General features: G+C 42.8%; 1 protein-coding gene and 1 long non-coding RNA gene across 2 annotated transcripts in view; one reads left to right on the forward strand and one right to left on the reverse strand.

Annotated features, from left to right (window-relative positions):
• The window catches only part of PPP2R2D (protein phosphatase 2 regulatory subunit Bdelta), a 42,124-nt gene extending 32,306 nt beyond the window's left edge, over positions 1-9,818 (reverse strand). Inside the window, exons 1-2 of the mRNA XM_077822736.1 lie at positions 9,652-9,818; positions 9,147-9,239 (exon numbers count right to left, since the gene is read on the reverse strand). Coding sequence (XP_077678862.1) covers positions 9,147-9,239; positions 9,652-9,658 — 100 coding nt within the window. The 5' untranslated portion in view covers positions 9,659-9,818. The remainder of the gene's footprint in view (positions 1-9,146; positions 9,240-9,651) is intronic.
• Positions 8,944-23,581, forward strand: part of LOC144268124 (uncharacterized) — an 87,609-nt gene continuing 72,971 nt past the window's right edge. Inside the window, exons 1-2 of the long non-coding RNA XR_013346709.1 lie at positions 8,944-9,257; positions 11,066-11,149. This is a non-coding gene — a long non-coding RNA (uncharacterized LOC144268124). The remainder of the gene's footprint in view (positions 9,258-11,065; positions 11,150-23,581) is intronic.

Here is a 23,581-nt window from a genome sequence, read left to right on the forward strand (position 1 = left end):
GTGACACCCTGGAGGTGTGTGCCTCACAGTTTCGGGACCACTGCCACAGAAGCAAAGACACACAAGGGACAGAAACACACAAGGGGGTAAGAAGCAGGAGAAGGTAAATACACAGGAGGTAAGCCAATATTTTCAAAAGGAACTCGGTTATGGTATTCTCTGGACATGTTTTCTAACCCCTAGAACTATGTCAATAATCTAGATCTACTAAAAGAGCATTTAATTCATTTAAATTATTCAGAAGTTATTTCAACTGTACTACTGGCAAAGTTGTTTGAATTAACACATAATTATTACAAAATCCAGTTGGCACAGAGGTTAACACAAGCAGCTTGTTGACACAAGAAGGTTCTTCTAATTACACAAATATATTTATACTAATGTAATGTCCCCATGTGGACACAATTATTCCAGATGAAAAGTGGCTTTTTTTCCCACTTTAACTTAAACCCTTCCCAAGCAACATAAGCTACACTGAAGGCAATTTTATTCTGGAGTGAGAATGTCCACTTGGTAATTATACTGTACTGGTATAAATGGTCAGATTTTATGATATAAACAAGTCCCCGTGACCTGTGGTCTTTACAAGACCTACCTCTCTGCCAGTCTCTTTTTCAAGGTAATAACCAAGTATTTTTGCTTTACAGGAGCTGAGTTGGGAGACAGAGGGCAGTAGCTTTCAGTGTTCACACATTATAGAACTGTTGAAATGGACCCAGCTGCTGAGTTGTCATCTGTTTTAAGTTTACTGAGACTCAGAGGCCAACCAATGGCCCCATCCTTGGGTCCTTAAGCACATCTTTGGGGTGCAGACCCTCTGTCTAGTGCCCCCTTCCCCTATGAGAGTTGGAACCCACCAGCTGCCTAGCCCTATTCTCAGATTCCCTGTTGCTTAACCCCCCCCCCCCGAGCTCTATCAAAAGGTGAGAATGTCTTCTGGCTGTCACTGTAACTCTCTCCTGAAGCAGTGCAGAAGTTGTTGCATATAACACACACAGACACTTTACTTAGGTTTTGTCTACACTGGACTTTCATCAGTAAAACTTTTGTCGTTCTGGGGGGTGGGGTGGGGGGGCGTGTGAAAAAAATCCCCCCCAAACAACAGAAGTTTTACCGACAAAAAACGCGGGTGTAAACAGCGCTTTGTCGACTGGAGAGCTCTCCTGCCGACAAAGCTACTGCTGCTCGTTGGGGATGGAAGTTTTTTGTCGGCGGGAGAGCTCTCTCCTGCTGACATACAGCAGCAACACTGCGTGCATTTTAGTGGCATGGCTGTGACGCCAAAAGGTATGTAATGTAGACATAACCTCAGAAGTCACCACTGCTCTTTTACTTAACAGATAAAACAATTACAGATCATTTAGAAAAACAATGAAAATCCTAAGTGCAAAGCCTCTTGTGAGCTCACTCTTTCCCTGGAAGTTACACAAGCAGAGTCTCCAGATTCATCAACCCACTACATGCTGGGTTGCTTCTTCCTTACCATAAGCTGGAAAAAAAATTTGGTCCAACACGGAGGCAAAACGACTACAGAAGACAAAGGGCTGCAAATTTAAAATCGAGTTTGTAACTTGGTAAAGACACATACAGAATGTTCAAAATCTCAGAGACTACAAAAATTGTACAGAGTCCTTCAATTGTTAGAATATGACAACCTGATTTTAAGGTCTCCTATCTTAGTGAGAAGAACATGCTCTGCATGTCCACTATTGAGGTGGGGCTCTTCCTTTTCCAATGGCTCAAAATCCTGTTTCTAGCCTTATTAGGTTACAAGATACTTTTAAAATTTGAGTATCGGGGGTAGCCGTGTTAGGCTGTATCCACAAAAAAACAAGGAATCTGGTGGCACCTTAAAGACTAACAGTTTTATTTGGGCATAAGCTTGCTTGGGTAAAACACCACTTCTTCAGATGTATGTGGTGTTTTACCCACGAAAGCTTATGCCCAAATTAAACTGTTAGTCTTTAAAGTGCCACCAGACTCCTTGTTGTTTTTTTCAGATTTTAAAAAGACAAGTTATAGGATTTAATGTTAACTGCCTTGCTCCTCAGGACAGTGTATTTTGGGGAAATTACACATTTTGGGACAGAAAGGGAATGAAACTTCTCCGGCCAGCTTTTTTTAAAAAAGAAGTGGTTACTGTTTGGAATGTTCACAATAGACCTGGTGGAAATGGATTAGTGAGCAGAGAGTGAAGGTGCACATAAATGCAGTTATTATAGGACTATCATCACAATATGTGGACATACACATTCAAGAGATTTTAAGTCTGACAAAATAGTATCAATGTGACATTGCTTCTAAGAATGAGTCTGTACCTAAAGCACAGCCGCAGCTTCATACATGTGGAACTCCATCAATTTCAATGGGTGAGCACCTACTGTGATGAGCTGGGGCTTCTGTCTGAACCAGTTCTGAACTGTGGATGATGATATGAAATTGCATCATGAAATTTCAGTGGCACAGAAAGCCTATATGTATTTGGATCCATCGTGAGTTAGCAGGTTGTGTCGGTTGTCTCTGCCCCGCCAGAGACAACTGAGTGATGGGCACTGAAGGATGGTGTATTCAAAAAGTATGACACCTTAGGACAATGTGTTTGCTCTAGCTGGGCACTTCCTCCTCTTGTCTATGGGCAAGTGAGGAGGGGCAACAACAGCTTTGGAATGTAATGGTAAGTTACCAGGAGCAGAACAAAAGAAGCCAGCGGCCCCAGCAGGAGTCTATACATGAATTCACAAGGGGAACAGAGGGAAGCAGAGCCATTTTGATCAGATTAAGATGAGAGAGACTGCTCAAGGGAGAGGTTTGGTAAAGCAGCAGAGGACTGCACCTGCCTGTCCTGACAGAACACAGATGACCCCGAGTACTCCCAAGGGAAGGGTGAGCTACTGAGGAACACTACATTTAGGATGTTTATTTTGTACTACCCTGTACTCTCCTGTGCTTGACATGATTCAAGGTAAGAAAGCATAAAAATGTAATGCTATACAGAGTGTGTATGTGTGGGTATATGCTTCACAACTAGTACATGCCACAGAGTTAAATTGTAAACCAAAAACTTCACACTTTCAGGTGGAATTCTGGGAGTGGAATGTGTTTAAGTAGTGGGGAGTCTGAAGGGTCAGTGCTGCGCCCAGAGGGGCTAGGTGGCTAGACACTGGGTTCCAAAATTCAGGGGGCATGAGGGAAAAGAGAGAGTACATGCCACACAGAAAGTCTTCACCCTGAAAGTTTGCCCAGGGACCCCAAGATTAGGGCAGTGGCTGGACTCCACTCAGCCTGCAGGAGCTTTAAACACCCCAGGGATCCAGCAGACAGGGGGTTGGATTCCCCTCAGGGCTATCCAAATAGGTAGCCAAAATGGGACACTTGCTAGAATGTGCGACACAAACATGCAGACATCTGCAGGACTGGGGCCTAAACTCATCCTTTTATTTCAAAGACAGATCAAGATACACCGAAGTCCAAATAAAGCTAAAAATACGATAGAAATTCAAGCTACATAAATTCTTAAAAGTAGAACTTGTTTTGTGAAGTAGTCACACTGTTAGAAAGCACTTCAGGTATAAATAGCAAAATATATATAGTTAATACTTGATTACAGAAGACAGCATCTTTAACGCACAATGCTTTAAAGAGAAACACATTTTGACATTGTTGTTAACCTTGGAAAGCCTAAAAAACCCTCAAGATGACAGTCTGATAAGGATCTTAGGTTCCTTCCAATGTTTAGGCAGTTCCCTGACTTGTCACTCCTGAAATTAAAACAGGAAAAAAGTCTGTAGTGACGGCCAGATAGATTTTAAAGTTATCCATAGTACTCCACCAACCAGATTTGAGAGTGACTAATGTTTGGTCTACACTACAGAGTTAGGTCAACATAAGTTGCCTTATGTCAACCTAATTATGTCAGTGTCTACACTACAATGGTGCTTCCGCTGAAGTAAGTGGCCCACTGTAGCAACATAGTAACTCCACCAGGAGGCATAGTGCTTATGTCGTGTAGATAGAGCGATGCAGTTTCTGTGTACACAGTGCATTACTTACATTAGTTGTTGGCTCCCACTGTGAACCCTCGCCAGTATGCATACCAGTGCTGACAGCTGGGTGTGGGCTCACAGCCTTCCCCCGCCTGGCACTGACATCCCAGAGCCTTGCTGCCGCCTCCTGGGGAGGGACTGAGTGGGAAGGAGAGCCTGGCCAGGGTTGGACTTTCCTTTCCCGCCAAATCCCTCACCAGGAGGTGGCAGGAGGACACCAGCTGTCAACCCTCCAAGCAGGGCCCACAGTGGGAGCCCCAGAGCTGACCAAGTCACCAGAGCTCAATTTCACAGCACAGAGCACACCAGCAGTGAAATTGACAGTCTTGTCAGTTTCACGGCTATTATTTCTTCTCATTTTGTCTCCAGCTCAGGCTGTAAGGGGATAGCCAGAGCCCAAAGGTGAACTAATAGCAGCCATGAAACTGACAAGAATGTTAATTTAATTGCTAGTAGGCTCCCTGCTGTGAAATTGAGCCCCTCCTCGCTCACAACTGTGAGGCCAGCATCTGCCTGACAGCTGTGTACAGGGGAGGCAACTGTGAGCCCCCTGCCAACCCCCCAGGGCTGCCAGGCTCCAGCTGTCAGTGTCCCACAATGCCCCACTTCAGTAGGTGGAAGAGCACCACCCACAGAAGGAGCAAGTGTGGACATGAACCGCCGCTTTAATTATTGTGGTGGTTGTATGCCAACTTAAAGTCACTTAATTTTGTAGTGTAGACAAGCTCTAAGGAATATGGTTATACCTTTTGACCTCAAGGATCCAAGCATATCAGTATGCTGATATACACAACGTGATAAGACACTTCCAAGAGTACTGGACAAATTTATTTGAAGGGAAATTACTGTGATTAGACCACTTTTGTTGCTTTGTGGTTTGTTTTAAAGAATTAATTTAGTAGTAAGTCTGCTGAAAAACAGCTATCTTCTATTGATCAGATAGGACAAATTAGAGAAAGTAGTAAGATCAATCACAGATCTAATTGGTGCTCACAAAACATCAAAACTGAAGCCTACATTTAGAAAGTTACTTTAAACAAAGTTAGGCAATCCCAGAGCTATCCTTGCCTGTGAAATCTGTGAAATTTGGGGTTATCAACACCGAGGCTTTAGGCAAAATATTTCCCTGAAATAAGGAAACTACAATTGAGATTTAAGCAATCCACCTTTTAAGAAGTCTATCTTTGTTACACTTAGTAACTGAAACACTTGTTTGATATTATCAAATTTCTTTCCTCAATATCATTCTTTAGCAGTTCTCAGACTCTCCTACTTTGAAAACTACATCCTTCTATATCCAATAAATCTAACATCTATCATCATTTTATGACACCAGTTTGGAGCCATCACGGATATCCCGAAAGAGTGCACTTCCATTTGTTTAAAGATATACATATAAAAAAACAATTCTGTATCAATCTCAGCAAAAATGATTAACTATAAATTTATAAAAGCTGTTTCAGCACAGGGATAGCATCAGAAAGAAAGCAAACTTCCGTTTTCTATAGTAATCAAAGAGGTGAAAAGAAGTTTTGAAAATGTATATTTCAGGCAGAACTTACCTGTATCAGCACACAATCTCACACTACTCAGAACAGTATTTTCATTAAAACAGCATCATACCAGAAACAGATGCTGAACATGATCTTGTACATTAAAGAAATACCTCTAACTTTAAAACTAAAAGCACACTTAACTTCCTCAATAGTTGCAAACTAAACATGAGGTACTTAATAAATTTATAGAAAAAACTCTCCATTTGTGTATTTTATGGATTGGACAGCACTTTGTGTATTGTCATTTGCAGATTTCTTTGTAGAGTCAGTTCCCCCACTTACATCTCTTTTTCCACAGAGCAAAAGATAAAGACAATTAAAAAAAAATTTATTTATAAGACCACAAAAAGTGACAGGAGATTTGCAGTTAGTATAGTCTATACCAGTGGTTCGCAAACTGTGGAGCATGCCCTCCTGGGGGTTGGGGCAGGGCGCAGAGGAACTTTCGGAGAGGGTGCGGCAGGGCCCAGGCCAGCCCCCAAGGGGGGCAGGAAGGGAGCACCCCTCAACTCCGCTCACAGCCCTGGCACCTGCTCTCAGCTCCCAGGGAGGTGCGACAAAAAGTTTGGGGACCACTGGTCTATACTATCATGACTACATTGTAAGCTGATAGTGCCCCATCAAGTTAGTTTATATGGACAGCTTGATAAAAAAGACTGAGATTAGATGACAGTTCAGTAATCAAGGCCCAACCCCAACACCTAGGGTCAAATACTGCAATGTTCACTACTGGTGCAGACTCTCAGACTTCAGTGAATGCTACAAGAACAAACTGATGCACACTAGCAGAGCCCAATGAAGGACTGGGAGACCAGTTATTTTTTTAATGTGATTATAAATATTCCTGTTTAAAGACAAACAGTGAGAGAAAGAACCCTAACAAATGCCAAAGGCTAACAGTATTTCAAGTGTAGCAAATTATAAATAAGGTCTCAATCCTGTAAAACACATGCGCTTTCATATCAATGGGACTACTTACAGGTGTAAAGTTAAGCATAAGGTAAAGCATTAAGCAGTATCACGAGCAAATGAGACTACAAGATTTTGATTTATAATAGGGGAAAAAACAAAGCTAAAAAATAAAAAATGATTTTTAAAATGTACTTTGATATAGAGCTAATGAAACGCCCCTCATCTGAAGTCCATGCTTTTCATATAAAAATTATTTAAGACACTCTTCAAAAACACTTAGGAATAATGACAGGTTTCAGAGTAACAGCCGTGTTAGTCTGTATTCGCAAAAAGAAAAGGAGTACTTGTGGCACCTTAGAGACTAACCAATTTATTTGAGCATAAGCTGAAGTGAGCTGTAGCTCACGAAAGCTTATGCTCAAATAAATTGGTTAGTCTCTAAGGTGCCACAAGTACTCCTTTTCTTTTTACTTAGAAATAAAAGATCCAGCTAATGCCTTTAGTTTACTCAAATTTTATGAACAAATGGATTACACTTGAAATCTCAGACAAAAGACTGAAGAGGAATGCTAAGAGCCACACCACCACACTTGTAAACTTTTACAAATATTGGGCTCAGTGCACACTTGAAGGAATGAGATTAAGTCGAGCACGGACCTCACTCCCCATGCCAACAAAGAGGCCCACTGCACACAAGGGGGATTCACTCATCTTATAGGGTAGGAAACACCACCATCATCCTCTGGGGGATCCACAACAGAAGGGCAATTTTAGTATGCTCATGTGTTAAATAGGAGATCTGTTGGTGGAGGTTGCTTAGAAATAAGCTGAATCAGCACATTACCTAGTAACCCTGGCTGTCCCCCTTCTGATGGAAGTACTGTCTACTTTCATATTGCACTGGCCAGCAGTTATGTGAGCCTTGCAATACTAGAGGCCATTTTTGGGTGGACTTTCTGCCACCTTGAGCCAAGATCACTGCCAGATTAAATGTAGTTTATGATGCTAAAGTGAATGAGGCCACAACAGGTGCTTCTGTTTCACTTAGGCAGAACTCCTGTTGATTTAATAGGTACTTAAAATCAGGCCCATAGTTGGAAAGTACATTGTTAAGAGTTTTATAAATTATAGCTATACAGTTTTTCCTATCACTGACTATGCCAAGGGATGGAGCTTAAGTCTTTCTAACTTGCCAATACATCATGTAATGATGTGCATTGGCTCTTTGATAATATACATTTCTCGCACATTGAATTCTGATGTTACAAAATCACTGCATGAGGTAGTAAAACTTACTGGCTATTTAGAAAGGAGAGAGCTTCTGATTATATACACATGTCCTGGTAATCAACAGTGACTGAAAGGTAATTTTATCATAGTAAATATTTTGCCCAAACTGGATTGTTTCTTAAAATATAAGCAGTGGTGGCTCTTTAAGCTTTTTCACTGACAAGTGGTTTAAAGAAACAAAGAGTGTTTCAGGAATGCCTGAAAACCTATTAATATAATTAATTTACATAAATTCACAACTTTGCAGGGTGTTACAAGTATAGAAATAAACAGCTGATACATACACCCATCTCTAGTCTGAATATTATCTGCTCCAATAAATTGAGTGTCTTCCCATGCCAGGTATTTGGAAGAAATGGTGTTTCCCAAAACAAAACTAAAACATACTCATAATATTTTTGCAGTGGAAAATAATATGGATAAAATTAACTACGCTCTGGAAAAATATATTCAAAAGTAATTCCAGAACAATCCACATAAGTAGCTAAAGTATGTGTGTTTTATTTATTTATTTTTTTAAGTTCATGTAGTAGAAACTCAAATACATGAGGCAGATGTATGCAGCCATATGACATCCTCTTTACAAGCATGAATCTCAAACTGGGACAATCTGAATATGGGAGATCTTTTAAAAACAGAGACTGTAACTCATTGAAACTCATATAGCAACACTATACACGTCAATCTTGATTATTTAGAAGGGATGGATCATTTTACTATTCTTATTCCAAAATACTCTACAAGTCTAACATATTTCAATTGTGCTTAAAAAGGCACTTATTTCCTACCCAAATGTCCTTATTTATAGCTTTCAAATGTCAGCAGGTATGAATAAATCCTTCATTGCCACAGGGAAATTCTAAACACTGCTTTTGACATGTATCCCTAATGAAAAAGCCTTCCTCTCCGCATAAGGCATAAACTTGACATGTCTGACTACCTTTCTTTTTAAAAAAAATTTACCACTGTCAATCTCCCATCTCCCTAGTGATTATAAATGAAGAGGAGGAAGCCACCTTCTCTGTTATGCTATCTTGTGAGAGCAAGCCGTTCTGAAAAACACAGGCACTAGCTTAGTCATCGCACCACCCCCCTACACACACCCCATCCTCCGGGATTCACACTGGGGCAGGAGAATTGCAGCACCAGCACCAACTCCCCGCACGAGTCGTTAGGCGCGACGCGTTGGACAAAAATAGGTGTTGGTGTCTGGGTCTAAGGCGGGGGCCGGGGTGGATTAAACTGAGCGCGGGACTGGGAGACACTGACACCCCCGACTGGGGACCCCTCTGACACGGTGATTCCTGCTCGACCGCGGGCCGCAGCGCCAGGTCCCCCGTCTTACCTTCCGCCACGTCCTCGTCGATAGCCCCCTTCACCTGGGAGAAGCACCACTGGAAGTCGTTACCACCTCCTCCTCCGCCACCTCCTGCCACCCCTGCGGAGACAGAGCGCGGTGAGGGCGAGCGGCGCGGGCAACCCCAACTCGGCCCCGGGCACCTAACCCCCAGGAGGCCGAGCTGACCCCTAACCCGGCCCCAGCTCCCCCTACCCAGCCCTGGCCAGGCTCCTCAGTACCCAGCCCGGCTCAACCCCCACCCAGCACCGGCTCGGCCCTGCCCCTCTACCCGAGGCCCACACGCGGTCCGGCTCGACCCCGAACCCGGCCAGCCCTCTGGCCCCGCCGAGCCAGCTCGGTCTCCCATGCCCCGGATCCGCGCTGCCCGCCCAGGCCTGACTCGCTGCCCGCCCCTGCTCGGAAGGCAGAGCGCCCTCCACCCGGCCCCTACCCTAGGCCAGGCCCAGGCCTCCCCAGCTGACGGCCGCGGCGCGGCGCGCGTCTCTCTCACCTGCCATGTCGCGCAGTGTGTGTGGGGCGGGGGGCTGCGGGGCCCACGACGGGGAGGCGCCGGCCGGGACCGGGTCAGAGCCGCCGCCGCCGCACACAGCTGCAGCCGCTGGAGGTTTTGGGGTTTCAAAATGGCGCCCATTGCCGGTCGGCCTGATCCGGTGACGTCATCCGTCTGCCTCCCTCCGGGCGGGGGAGCGGGGAGCGGGGAGCGCCGGGCGGCGAAGGAAGCGGGCGGAGCCGGGCCCGAGCAGTGATGATGCGGGGGGGTACATGGGGGAGGAGGCTCTGACGGGGGCGTGGTGGGACCTAGACGACATAGGCTGGCCTGGGGCTGGTTGAGGTGGGTGCACCCAGGGACACTGCTTGAGGAGGGGCAGTTTATCCAGCTTGGGCTGTAGTAGTCGGCCAAATAGAAACCCAGTTAGCTGGGACTGGGGGATCCTGAATCGGGAGGGGGACAGGCTGGTGGCCTCTAGTCGGCTGGAGTGGGTGGCAGCTAGGCTATCATCCACTGCTGAATTTGTGCTTGTTCTGAGCCCCGACAGGCCTGACCCCGGGCACCTCTGGTCTTACTGTGTCAGTTACGAAAGTAAAGATGCTGCTTGAGCCCCAGTACCTCTTTCATTACCAATTAAGCACTGCTAACGCCAGGCCGGAGGAAAACACTTCGTTCAGGCTGAGACCAAAGGGGCAGAGAGGTGGTACAAGGCAGAGGTGACACGTAGGGGGAGCATGTGGGGTTCAGTGTCCCCCTAGATTGGCCTGCCAGGGCAGAGGGATTCTGTTCTTCCGCTGTGCCTGCCCCCCAGCAAGCGTGGCCCCTGTCCCTGGCAGCCAGGTCCGAGCAGGGACTGGAAGGGGTGGGACCAGCAGCTTCTCACGCCAGCCACTCTGGGTCACTGCAGTGTAGCAGCTGCCTGAGAGAGCCTGGCTGGGCTACTCCCTGCCCGGGCCGGCTGCTGGGGAGAGAGGCATGCTTCTGGCTTGCTCGGCTCCTGTCCCCAGCAGCCGGGCCTGGGTGGGGAGTGGCCCGCTGCCGCCCCAGCCAGGCTCTCTCAGGCAGCTGCTGCACAGATCAGCGACCTGGAGTGGCCAGCTTGAGCCGCATGAGAAACGCAGGGAGAGCGGCCTGGTGAGGGTGGGGGAACACACAGCAGGAGATAGACAGAGCCCACTCTGGTGGTAACTCTGGTTGGGTGCATGGCAGGGGTGGGATTGCTGGACAGAGGAGACACATGGTCCTCCCCTTTAGGATGTGGGTCTGCCACCCCCTCCCCCCCCCCATCCCCGCCAGTATGGGGAGACACGAGTCATCTATGGTACAAGGCAGTGAGAGAGGAGCTGGTGGGGTGAAAGGGTGTCACTATTGTTGTGTATAAACACAACACCAGCTAACCTTGTTTCTATTTCAGTTTGGCTGGTCGGTGCAGCTCATGTTGGATAAACTGAAATTAAGGCCAAATTCAGAGGTGATGGAGACACCAAGTTGGTATCAGGTGAGAGGCAAAAGGATTGGAACTGGGAAGGTTAGGCAGACATCATTTCCACACATCTGGGCATTCAGAGCCAGCATTGACAAGACTGAGCCCTGGTGGTTGTACAGCTGAGAGCAGTTGTTCAGCATCATCCTGTGAGATCAATCAGGACAGAGAGAGTAGATCTCTGGTGTTTCCATTCCCCATGCCAGTTTATGCAGTCATTTCAGCAACACCATAATCAACAGTATCAAAGGCCACAAAAAGGTGTAACACTATCAGGAAGATATCTGGCTTCTGAGTGTATTTTTAAACAGAGTTCCACTTAGTATGTGGGACATATTTTTGCTTTTAAATCCCCCATTAATGGTAGGCATCCCTTTTTTGCTCCTCTTTCTTTAGTCCTCTGTTCGGAATCCTGCACTCTCTCTGAGCTAATACCATTGACGTATTTCTTTAAACAGCTGTATGTCTTTATAGGTTTAAGGATCTGATTTAAATACAAAATAACAAGGAGAATTCAGAGTTAATTTATCATTCCTTCTTAAACCATGCCATTCTGGTATGGTACTAAATAGTATTATAGAAATGTAGGAGTTAAAGGGACCTCGAGAAGTCATCAAGTCCAGCCCCCTGTTCTGTGGCAGGACCAAGTAAACCTAGACTATCTCTGACAGTTGTATGTGAAAGGGAACCCTGTTCCAAGTAAGAAATGTGAGCAGTACATATTCCCAGAATTGGAGGTTTTTAAGAACAGATTGGACAAAACAACAGTATTCTGTCCACCTTTCTTCCCAGGTGATTTTTTTCCTCTTGATAAATTTAATACTCACAAAATGTATTTTTGAAGTCCTTTGTTTATTTATGTGCAGGGACATTATAGACAATGGCATCTGCAAACTTCTGTCTGCTGCCCTGCCAGTGTACATCAACCATGATCTATTTTAGAGAGACCACTCTTAGAACAGTTTTAGTTTCTATGTCCGTTCAAAACCGGGGTATATGAAAAGTGCACTAATAACTTTTAATTTTTTTCTAGCTAATGCCTTGCACAACTAATCTATAGTATGAGCCACTCAAGGTGTTTAATTTATACAACTTTATACACAAATGGTACTTTCATGGAAAAATGCCCTGAATCTTTCATTTTAAAAAGGAAAATGATGTCAGTGTATACTAGAATCCCATAAAAATCCTTTAGGCCTTAATTAATTAAATGCAGCATACCACTGAAGTTGCATGTTATTCATTAATGCCAATTGGATTTCCTATTTTAAAATGTTCTTTTTTTAAAACTTCATCCTGGAATGATACAACATGAAGTAATAATATGAACCCCAATCTTGAAAACTAATCCATGCAGGTGCTACTGTGGGCTCCACATGAGCAGAGGAGTCCACCCAGGCATATCTTCCTGCAGGATGTGGGCCACAGATGTATCTTCTAGAGGCCCAAATTGCCATTTAATTCTGACAAAGTTATATTGACATTATAAATGTGGGACAAATGTACTAATGTGATGCCAATTCATATTAATAGGAATAACATATTTTTAAACTAGTATAAAACCAATGAATACTTCATAGGAGTAGGACGTACACATCTGGGTCACAGACCACATTTTATTTATTGCTTCTCCTGTGGCCTCATTTATCTAGTTTTCCTGTAGATTGGTTTGTTTGATTAAATATACAATGAAAAAGAACAATCTTTATATGCCACAGGTACCCAATGGAGGATATATGTGAATGTGACTTTTCCAGAAATGTGCAGAACAGATAGTAGGGCAGAAAGTTTAGGAGAACTCTGGTTGGTTCATGGTGGTGGGAAGTTTGGAACAGGGGATGCGGGAAGCCTGATATGCTTATTGGTCTAGGTTTTGATGTTTTGTCTGTGTTGTAGTGTGGTGGTTCTAATGGTGAGCTGTGTCTCTCTGGGTGAGACAGGAAAAGACATGTACTGTTAGATGCCTTACCTTTTGTGGTTATATGTTAATATGTTACATATGTAACAATAACTTGCAACATAGCATTTTTGTGTGTCAGTATATCTATGGAGTAAGCTAGCTGCTTTACACATATTGTATAATAGCATATGAGTCTCTAGGTTTCAGTTGAGAAGATATGAATATTTACACAAGTAAGCATGTTCTGGCAGCAGCATGGGAACCACAAGTCCAAAACTTAGGGCCCTGAGGATGTGTGTAGACACATTCAGTATTCCAATTATGGCTTTTATATATTTGAAAAATTTCACACAATTTTAGTAGAAAAATGTTTTTATTAAATACATACATAGGTGCTGGAGCTAAGGGTGCCAGGAGTGCTGTTGCATCCCCTGGCTAGAAGTGGTTTCTATTATATACAGGGTTTACAGTTTGGTTCATTGGCTTTCAGTACCCCCACTATAAAAATTGTTCCAGCATCCATGAATACATATGCACAGAATTGGTCTGCGTGACCTATTTATTTATTTACTTTGTTAGAATGTTACACTAACTTGGACTATTTTCCTGTTATTATGTAAACTTTCTCAACTTACAGCTTGATTTCAAGACAATTCTGAAGAGTGGTATGGTGGAAAGTGAGAGGGCATGATCAGATATTTAGATTGTAAGCTCTTTGGGGCAGGGACTGTCGTCTTCTGTGTTTGTACAGCATCTAGCACAATTTTGTCCTGGTTCATGACTGAGGCTCCTAAGCGCCATAATACAAATGAATAATAATAATAAATACTGATAAGAAATAACTTAATCATCATACTTGTATTCATTTGTATGCTATAAACCTGTTTAAAATGCTGCAAAGGTTGCTGGGTTTTGCTTACATCTGTGAAATATTGCACTCTGCTCACTTCCTCATGGCTGTGAAGTTATTTTTACCAATATGCCAGTGGAATTTTTTTCATATATAAAACATAGACAATATAGTATTAATTACCAGATGAGAGAAGCGTTAGGGTTTGATGCCATAGGTTGCTTAGCAGTGTCCAGAGAGACAAAGACTTAGCATTCAGCATCTGTACTCATTGTAATGCAAAAAAAAGTGCTTTTAGTAGCTGCCTCTCTCTATCCCAGCACTGGACTGAGAACTGGTGAGCAGTTGGCATGATGCAAAAAAAAGGGGGGCAAGAGGATGGTATGATCCATTAACGTCTTGATGCCAGCTAGCAGAGAGATCCTTTGGGTCAGATGTGTTCATAAGAATTCACTAAGGTGGCATGTGAGATCTCTACCAAGAGCCAGTAGCCCCTTGGTCAGCATAATCATTGTGAAATGTATGGATGGATAATACCGTATTTAAGTAGGTGTGTGTCTGGACAGAGAATTTTGTTCTTAAGGCAAGTAACCAGGAAGTGACGCATCTTGTACAGGTTCCTTTCAAGCAAGAGGTAACAGCCACTTTTCTCTCTGTCTCTTCATGTGTGATGTGTGTATTGGACATTGTTTGTCTCACAACGGATACCTATTCGCATATTGAGCCAAATGTTAATTAAGAGATTGTGAAATCTGCAAGAGAAGAAATTTATAGGAGGAAATACACAGCAAGAAGGGATCCCATAAAGACAGTGGATTGTTGGGATATATCCCAGGATGAACTGAGGAGGAAAGCTGACAGTGTGACTTGTCTCGTGATTGGAGGGTCACAGCCAAGCGTGGCTGTAAAATGTTAGAAGGATTTTGGTGAGCACTGCTCTGTTAGATATTAAAGTATCTAATTAAGTGTCTAATTTAAGTATCTAATTAACTCTAGGTTCTATAATGTATGAGATGATTTTTATTTTATATGTAACTATTTGTTTCTGCTACTTGAATCTATACTTTGTTAAATAAACTTTTACTTGTTTTCATTATAAACCTATTTACCTGCTATATGTTAAGTGGAGTGGTGATCTGAGGTATGACTGGTAAGCTGTGGTATACTTTTCCTTTGGAAGCAGCGAATGTATGAGTTCTGTGAGTGTCCTTTGGACAGGCTAGGCACTACAGGGCGATGCTAAGAGAGCACAGGGATTAGTGTGTGCTTACCACTAACCTGGAGAGAGAGTGTGGGTCTGTGTAGGCTTAGAGGAGAGTGAGTGTGTTGCCTGTGGCAGATGGAATCAGGGAGCTGAGCCACAGCAGGCACAGACAAGTCTTCCTTACACTAATAAGACCCTGAGATATAGGCTCACTTTACTAATGGTCAGGCAGCTGTCCCCAGTTGATAGAGTGGTTAAGGACGTTCCCCTTCTTCCTGCTGTTGACCATCACACTTGTCTTGTCCAGACTGAGCTTCAGCTAGTTGGTTTTCATTCAGATTCCAGTTACTGGCAGACATCGGGTGATGTGCCAGCCTGGAGTGAATAAAAGGGAGATATAAAACTGGGTATCATAAGCATACCGAGGACACCGCAGCCCTTTTGGATGATCTCCTAGAGGGACTTCATATTGATGTTGAACTGAAAAGATGTTAGGATTGAGCCCAGGTCCTGCACAGCTGAGAGCGGTTGCCCCAGACCATTGTGAAGGATCACTCAGAACAGAATGAGCAGGTGCAGGTTCTGTTCACCCAGGCCAAGTCCTGTCATGATTTGAGCAACATCCTGTGACCAGCAATATCAAAGGCCACTGAAGTGTCAGGCAGTGCATTTTTCCTCTCTCCAATATCCTAGGGAGATTCTTGACCACCCAAATTAGTACCAGGTCCTATCTGAAGTCTAATTGGATTATATGCCGTACGTAGGTTTAATTTAAGGGAAGAACTATAGCTCGCAAATGTCTCATTTAAATTACCTTTGCCTTCAGGATTCATGACCCTTGTTGTAATTGTGGAAAAAAAGAAAACAAAACAGTTCTATATGCTTTTTTATGGATTTTATTATACATTAAAGAAACTTAAAATTAAACTTTCAGCAAAAGACTAATTACTGTACCTTCTTACTAAACTAAGCAGGAATTAAACACACAGTTATCAAATCAAAGTTACAATAGAAATTGAATCAATAAGTCTATAAATTAACAATGATATGGAATGGAATCACAATCAGATCATTAGATGAACACAGTCAAGCATCAGATCTTGAAGTTTGCCTCCTTAGGTTTCAAATACTAACCCTGGAAACTTAAGGAGGAATAATTTACTTTTCATCCCTTTGAAGCCATATCTAGGTTGCCATATATTGAAAGACTTTCCTGCCTTACCCACTGTAATAGAGTAGTCAGCAACTCTTAATCTTCCCTTTTGGGCACAGTGGTACATGCAGGAATGCTTTTACAATCCAGGGCAGCACAAGGTGATTTGAGGTAGAACTTGCTTAGGACTTGGATACACACTTGCTATTACTTTATTCACACACCTTCACATCTTAAAAAGTGTTAGAGGGAAAATCAGGAATACAGTGATCACAAATCCCCATGATCACAAAATACAAAAAGAAAAAAGGTTACTTAGAGAAAGAATTCTCTAGCTTTCATAGTCTTTGGAGCATCAAAGTCAGGACTGGAGTTCAGGGGACATGGTGATGTGTTTGGTATGTCATGCTGGCCGGCTTTCTCTGGGCGCTTGGCTGGTCAGGCTGGCATGGCCTGTGGAATCTTGGCATCCTGTTTCCTTTGAACTTGCCTCGGGAAAGCAGAGATATTGGCTTTCCTTGATATTGGGATGGCCCAGGAGGATCATACCCTCTTCTATATTTACCTGGTACTTAAAGGTTGCAATTCTTACTTGCTCCATTCTCATGGCACCTTCCTGGAGATCTGAGCAAGTCAGGGGATCACAGATCTCATCCCAGTAATGTTTTTGAATCAGGGTTAATGATGGGCAAGCTTGAATTTGTCAGTTTGGAAAATCCTCTCATTTTACTGGCAGTCCTTTGACAGTATCCATCACCGTACTGCAAACCAGATGTACAGTACTTCCAAAAAGTGTAAAAAGCATGGGATTTAATGGTAGATGACTTCATAGACATGATTTCAGGCCCCCCGTTTGCCCCCCACACATCTTCTCAGAGTTCAATAGGTGTGTGCAGATGGTGCCAAGTTCCTCAAGTGTCCTACATGTTCTGGATGTGATTAATGACCTAATGAGAACTATTTGAGTACAATACCTCACACTTGTCAATATTTCATTCTCTCTTAATTTCCTAACGTATTCTGGGCTTTTTACTGACAATTGGGGCAACAGTTTGTAGCTTCACCAGATAAAGGTTCACCTTTTTGCAAAGTTGACAGAGCTGTCTGAGATCCTGTTACTAGAAGTTCCACTTAAACTAAAAATAACTAGTTTATACATTATAAAGAAAATTGAAGTTTATACATTAGTCCTCACTCACATAAGGCTATTTTCCTCATAATGATGTCCCTGAAACTTCTGGATATGACTTCTTGAAAGAGTTTGTCCTGACATCTTCTTAACTCTTTCCTAGGTAAGTGAAGTTTGACCCCGGAAGACAGGTGTGAAGGATATTGGTATCCAAAGTTGTTTTCTTTAGCAGAGGGTTGACCGCACCTTTTTTGAGGTTTGCCAGCTATTTGCTCTGACATGTCTTCTAATAAATGACCCAATTTCATCAGCCAAGACAGGCACAGATCCAGTTCATATGAGGCATACTGCTTGCATCACCACTAGAATTTCAGACATATATCTCATGTCAACTCTAGAATCAAATTAAATTTCCTTCAGTTCACTTGAAAGTTATTTCATTTTCCACAATTGGTTCTTTGCTTTTCCCTGCCTGCATGCTGCAGGGGCAATACTCAGCCAGTTGCTGAGTCAGTTGCTATGTAAACGTGCTACACATTTTTTTTTTTTTTTTTTTTATTCAGTGGAAATAGCAAGCAAGAGTACCCAGGTGAATCATGGGGGTATGTTTACACTTCAAAACAGAACAAAAAGTACCTGCTCCAGAGAGTCTCAGAACGGCCTTGGGCTGGCCAGGCTCACGCTATGGGGATAAAAATAACAATGTAGATATTCCTGCTCAGGCTGGAGCCCGAGCTCTGATACCAGGCAAGCGTAATTGGTGTCAGAGCCCGGACTCCAGCCCCAGCAGGAATGTCTACACTGTTATTTTTAGCCCCATAGTGTGAGCCTGAGTCAGTTGACCCAGAATCTGAGATTTGCTGCCGCAGATGGATTTTTATTTTTTGCAATGTAGACACACCCAATATTACCTTTCCACTTAAAGCAGAGATGAAATATTAATTAACTTAATAGAAACTCATAATTTTTCTATTTTATTATGTCTTATAATGTTGTAGAATCCAGATCCCCTGAATTTAAAGTTCTGATTTGTACAGAAAACTTTTCTTTGTATTTGGGGGTGAGGGAGGAACACCTCTCCATCTGTAATGCACCATATTGGAGGGGATTCTCCATTATGCCATTTTAAGACCTACAATAGTGAGAACTTCTGTGAAGTAATTTTAACATGCAGTTGATATATAAGGAGCATCTGTCTATGACATTTCATAATCAAGATGCCATAGAAGGGGATAGTCTTTAGTTTGAAGGGAATTACTCATCCCTGTGATGCTTCCATGACTGAAGTATAAATGTGCTTGATTTCACAATTCTCTTAGAAGACAAAAGAGACATATTAGTGAATTAGTCATAATTGTAATAATTATTGTAATAAGATTTCTATTCTGTGATACTTTGCTACATGTCACAGTTACATATCCACCCAACTACAGCTCCTTCATTCTGTGGAGCCTAATTAAAACTTCAGAAAAATTCCAAACATTTTTGGGTTTGCCCAGCCCTACCTAGATTATAAATGCAACGCGTGTCTTTTCCAGGGAAGAAGAAATGTTATAAACCTGTCACAGCTAAGTTGTGAGTCATTTCTTTAGTTAGGTGTGGTTCCTGATACTCCACTCATACTCTAAAACCAAGAAGACAGTCACTATCTGGGATTTATAACCAAGGCAGATTTAGCATGACAGCACTCATATGTTCAGACCTTTTCTACCTTTGTAAGGCACTAAAATGGATATTTAATAAATAACAAGTATTTGCGTTTTGCAGAGGGAGCAATTAGAAGACTTTAAGGGTGTGGGTCTCCAAAACATCCTTCAAAATCTGAAAAATATTTGTTTCAGAAAATTTGCCACAGCATTGTGCTCTAAACATAGACCAAATATTTGTTTGCCTGAATATAAACAGTTTATAAATATGGTGCAGGAGAAGTCTGCAAAAGGCCTTTACTGAGGGGAAAAAGAAAAATGACATAAACATGGACTGTAGCCTGACCATCTCTCTTTTTTGCTGGAACTTTTCTACTTTGGGTGTCATAAACAAGGGCCAATTTATTGAATAGTAACTTTTACTTTGGTCTTTAAACAGATACATTTATTTTCTTCATTTTCCTTTGGTTTGTCTGAGCTACCCCTGGAAGAGGTTAAGGCCCCTGCAAAGGAAACAGCCTACTGGTGTAAATTTTTAATTGGCCATGAAGTGAAGTGACTGCATTTCACAGTGATGTCAGTTCTTTTATTTAGTGTGCACATCTGCATGCTGATTTCAGTTGTAGGAAATAAGTTTTTGGATGACACCCACATATTTCCATTGGAGTAAAGAAGTGCTGTACAGTTGGTTCAAATGAAGAAACAGACTATTTCCTCACTTCCCAGAACATACTATGCCAAAGCTGGCAAAATTTCTTCCCCTGCTACTTTTCCTTTAGCCACTACTCCATAAATACATATTTAAGAGCAGTAGAAAGTTGATGTAGATATATTGGTGTAGATCTACTCTGGAATTCTGATCAGAAAAAAAAGTGAAATAATTTAGTGACGCTGAGAAGCAATTGTATTTTAAAAAAATATATGAATCTGGCAAACTGGAGATGTGGGATTAAACTCTGGGATTCTCTGAGACATAAGCAGGCATACTGGCTAATGTTCCTTGTCCAATGGTATGATGTCAGCTTGCTTGTTGTACAGAAAGTCATCCACAGCCATTTTGAAAGTGTTTGCCCTTTCAACAAAAATTAAGCTCTCAAGCTACATAGAAAAGGTACTATGCAGATGTGAAGTCTTGGATTCTAGTGCAGAAATAATGGGTCCAATTCAGCTATGAAGTGAGCGGGAACCAGTTTATGCTAGGACTAAATTTGGCTCTATTGAAAGAAAAAGAGTATTTAAATTACTATTGGATATTGCTAAGAGAGTTTGAGGTCAGCTACCGGTTTGACATGATATGTTGGCTACTTTGAAATTTTAAATAATTGAAACATACTTAATAATTGAAACAATCTTGCTACTGACTGTTGTATATTCCATGCATCTATTTGCAGGAGCGATAGCTAACAGTAGTATAAATATAAAAATAGAGAATAACATAAAACAGAGTATGCAGTCCATATTTTAGAAATTAGTGGTATATCAATCTAGATGTAGATATCTTGGTCAACAGTTAAATTGAAGACATACAGCAGCAGTCTTAGCAACAGCAGTTTAGGACCCAGGGCCTTTGTTTTTTTTAAATGCAGGCCTTATGAGCTAAGAGAGAATCTCCATTAATTGTCACTAGGGGCACAGGCAATGTGGAAAATCACAATAAGCAGGTTAAATGTGAAAATCCCATTTGTTTCAATAGGAATTAGGCAACTAACCTGCTTACACACTTACAAAAATCCAATTAGTTGGCTGTCTGTGTCTTAAGGCACCGAAATACCTTTTGAAAACCAGGTTCTGTGGGCCAGATTTTATAAATGGCTTGCACACAGTTTCCTATACAAAAATGTGTGCACGATTGTACACCTAATTTGTGTGCAATTACCAAACTGAGTATTTGTGGATTCAGTTTTCTGGCTAGACACGTAACTGGCCATTTGCGTATATAGATATAATTGTGGCAATTTATTTATTACATAAAATTGGGTGTGCAAATGCACATAGAATTGAGTATCAAGTTAATAAGTAAGACCCATAGCTCATAAAAGGCACTGTGTACCAAATTCTTCTTGCACGTATTGAAAAATTACTCCATGGAGTCAGGATTCTGCTCTGCAGGAAAGTAACAACTGAATGTTGTTGTGAAATGAAATGAGGAACACTTCCTCACACAGGTAATAATAAATGGAAAAAGTTGATGGCACTCTGTGATGCTTCCCAGGCGTGCATAGAGTTCTGAGACACCTTACTACTACCTGCCCTTTATGTGAGGCAGCCTTGTCTCTGCCTGCTATGGGTCAGCTCTCCAACTTCATCAGCCATGGGCAACACAAGCACTGCCCTGTAGGCCTACATAGGCCCATCTTTCTCTCTCTCTACAGGTTAGAGATAGGCACACTCCAACCCCTGAGACCTCCAAGTGTCTTCCTGGAGTGTCCAGATCCTCACACACACACACAATATTCACAAATTCACTGCTTCCAGAGAAGCAGTACAATCCACCTTACCGGTTATACCTCAGATCACTGGTCCACTGGACACACAGCACTTAGATGTGTTTATAGTAAAAACAAGTGAACATTTATTTAACAAATTATAGAGATTCAAGTAATGACAAGTAGAAATATTGGAAACAAATGATTACATATAAAATAAAACCATAACACATATACTAGAACCTAGACTTACTTAATGAGATATTTTCATGTCTTGTAGAACAATGCTCACCCAAAGTCCTTCCTGAACCAGACGTTAGGTGTAGGCCTAGGTTGCCTATACTTTAATCTGGACCTGCCTATTTCATACACCATGCGGAATGTGCATAGGGCTGCAGGCTCCACTGGCTTCTAAAGTCATCTTCATGGCCTATTCTTCTGACTATATCACGGCCTATTTAAATCCTTTCACTAGTTCCCCACTTCCAACACAAGTGTCTTACTTTCAAAGTCCTCTGCAAACTTTCAAAGTCCTGTACAATTTAGCCCCACACTCAGGAGTGGCAGAAGCACCCTAAAAGTGGGGGGGCCACAGGTGCTCAAACCATGGCTCCACCCCTCTCCATGCCATGCTACCCTGCCCCCAAGGCACAGCCCCTGCACCACCCCTTCTCCCTGAGTCCCTGCCTTCCCGCTGCCCATTCTCAGTGTGTCCCCACCCTCACACTGCTCCTTCTCCAAGAGCCCCCACCCTCGTGCCGCTCCTTCCTCTCAGGGCTTGCCCTCACGTCGCCTCTTCTACCCGAGCCCCTGCCCTCACACTGCTCTTTCCCCCTGAGGCCCTGCTTCTGCGCCACCTCTTCCCCCCAGAACCCCACCCCCTTGCCTCGCTTCTCTCCGGAGCCCTGTTGCTCGCCCTTTTGGCTGGTAAAAAGTAAGAGAGCCATAGCCCCTGACACTCTCTGTTCCAGCAACCCTGCCCACACTGCCTATCCAATCTATTTTATAACAAGGCTGACTCTCACCTTCACACCACCATAGGTACCAATATTGATCTCTTGCCTTGTGGAAGCATTCTGTCCAAAATTCAGGCAGTCTGAAATTTAGGCATTAGACACACAACAGCTAGTTAAATGAGATACTGTACACTGCAGTAATTCTAGAGAGGAGTGAAAAGGAGAGGAAGGTTGGTCTCGAGATTAAGACACTTGAGTGGGATTTTAAGAGCTGTGGGTTCCGTTCCTGGCTCTGCTACAGACTTTTTGTGCTACCTTGGCAGAGTCACTTAGGCCAAAGTTTTCAGAATCATCATGTGGGAGAAATTCACAGTTCACCAGTAGAACCTTTTGAAAATGTCTTGTGTGACCAGTGGAAATAAAGTCCAACAGCTCTCATGAGGTGCCCCAAGGGGCAAAGTTCAGGAGGCAAGTCTTCAAAGTCTGCTCTTCCTCCTATGATTGGCCTTTGTAGGAAAGGGCTGAGAAAAATAGCAAGGGGCAATGAAGGGAGAGCTGTGGACTATCAGCATAAGAAAAGCTGTGAATCCCTGACATCATCATAAGAATCTCCTGCTGGTGCTGAGGAGCAGGAAAAAGTGTCTGTATTATATGCTCCTTTTAAAGTCATTTGCCAGCAAGCCGCATAACACTTTTCAGAAAGAGGTAGAAGATAGGAGCAGTGTCACTTCATCATGGCCTCTGGCCTTTTTTGCTAACCACAGATGTAAGTGCAGAAATATGAGGGTGAGTGAATGAGGAAGGGGATAGACTGGAGTGACTTGGTGGGGTGTCAGGAGACAGAGTCTTGAATACAGAGTGAAGAGAAAATATCCAGATATAGGATCATAACCTGGATGAGTGCCAAAAGGGCCAGGACATAGAAAAGCGGCGGCCACAGTGCCTTCTTCAGTGCTGGGAGGCATGGGAGAGCACTTTGAATGTAGAATGAGTGAATACTATTATGCTGTTAGTGTGTTGTATGGCTATGAGACTTAGCATTTTTTGTTGCCTCTTCCATTTATCACATCACAAAACTGTGCATCTGTGTGTCTCACACAATTAGACTATGTGAAGTACTTGGTGTTTTCACTGTCATATGGACTGCCAAGATCATATCTAGATAAAGTTGTGCAGTCAAACA

The sequence above is a fragment of the Eretmochelys imbricata genome, chromosome 7 (assembly GCF_965152235.1).
Source record: "Eretmochelys imbricata isolate rEreImb1 chromosome 7, rEreImb1.hap1, whole genome shotgun sequence".
NCBI lineage: Eukaryota > Metazoa > Chordata > Testudines > Cheloniidae > Eretmochelys > Eretmochelys imbricata.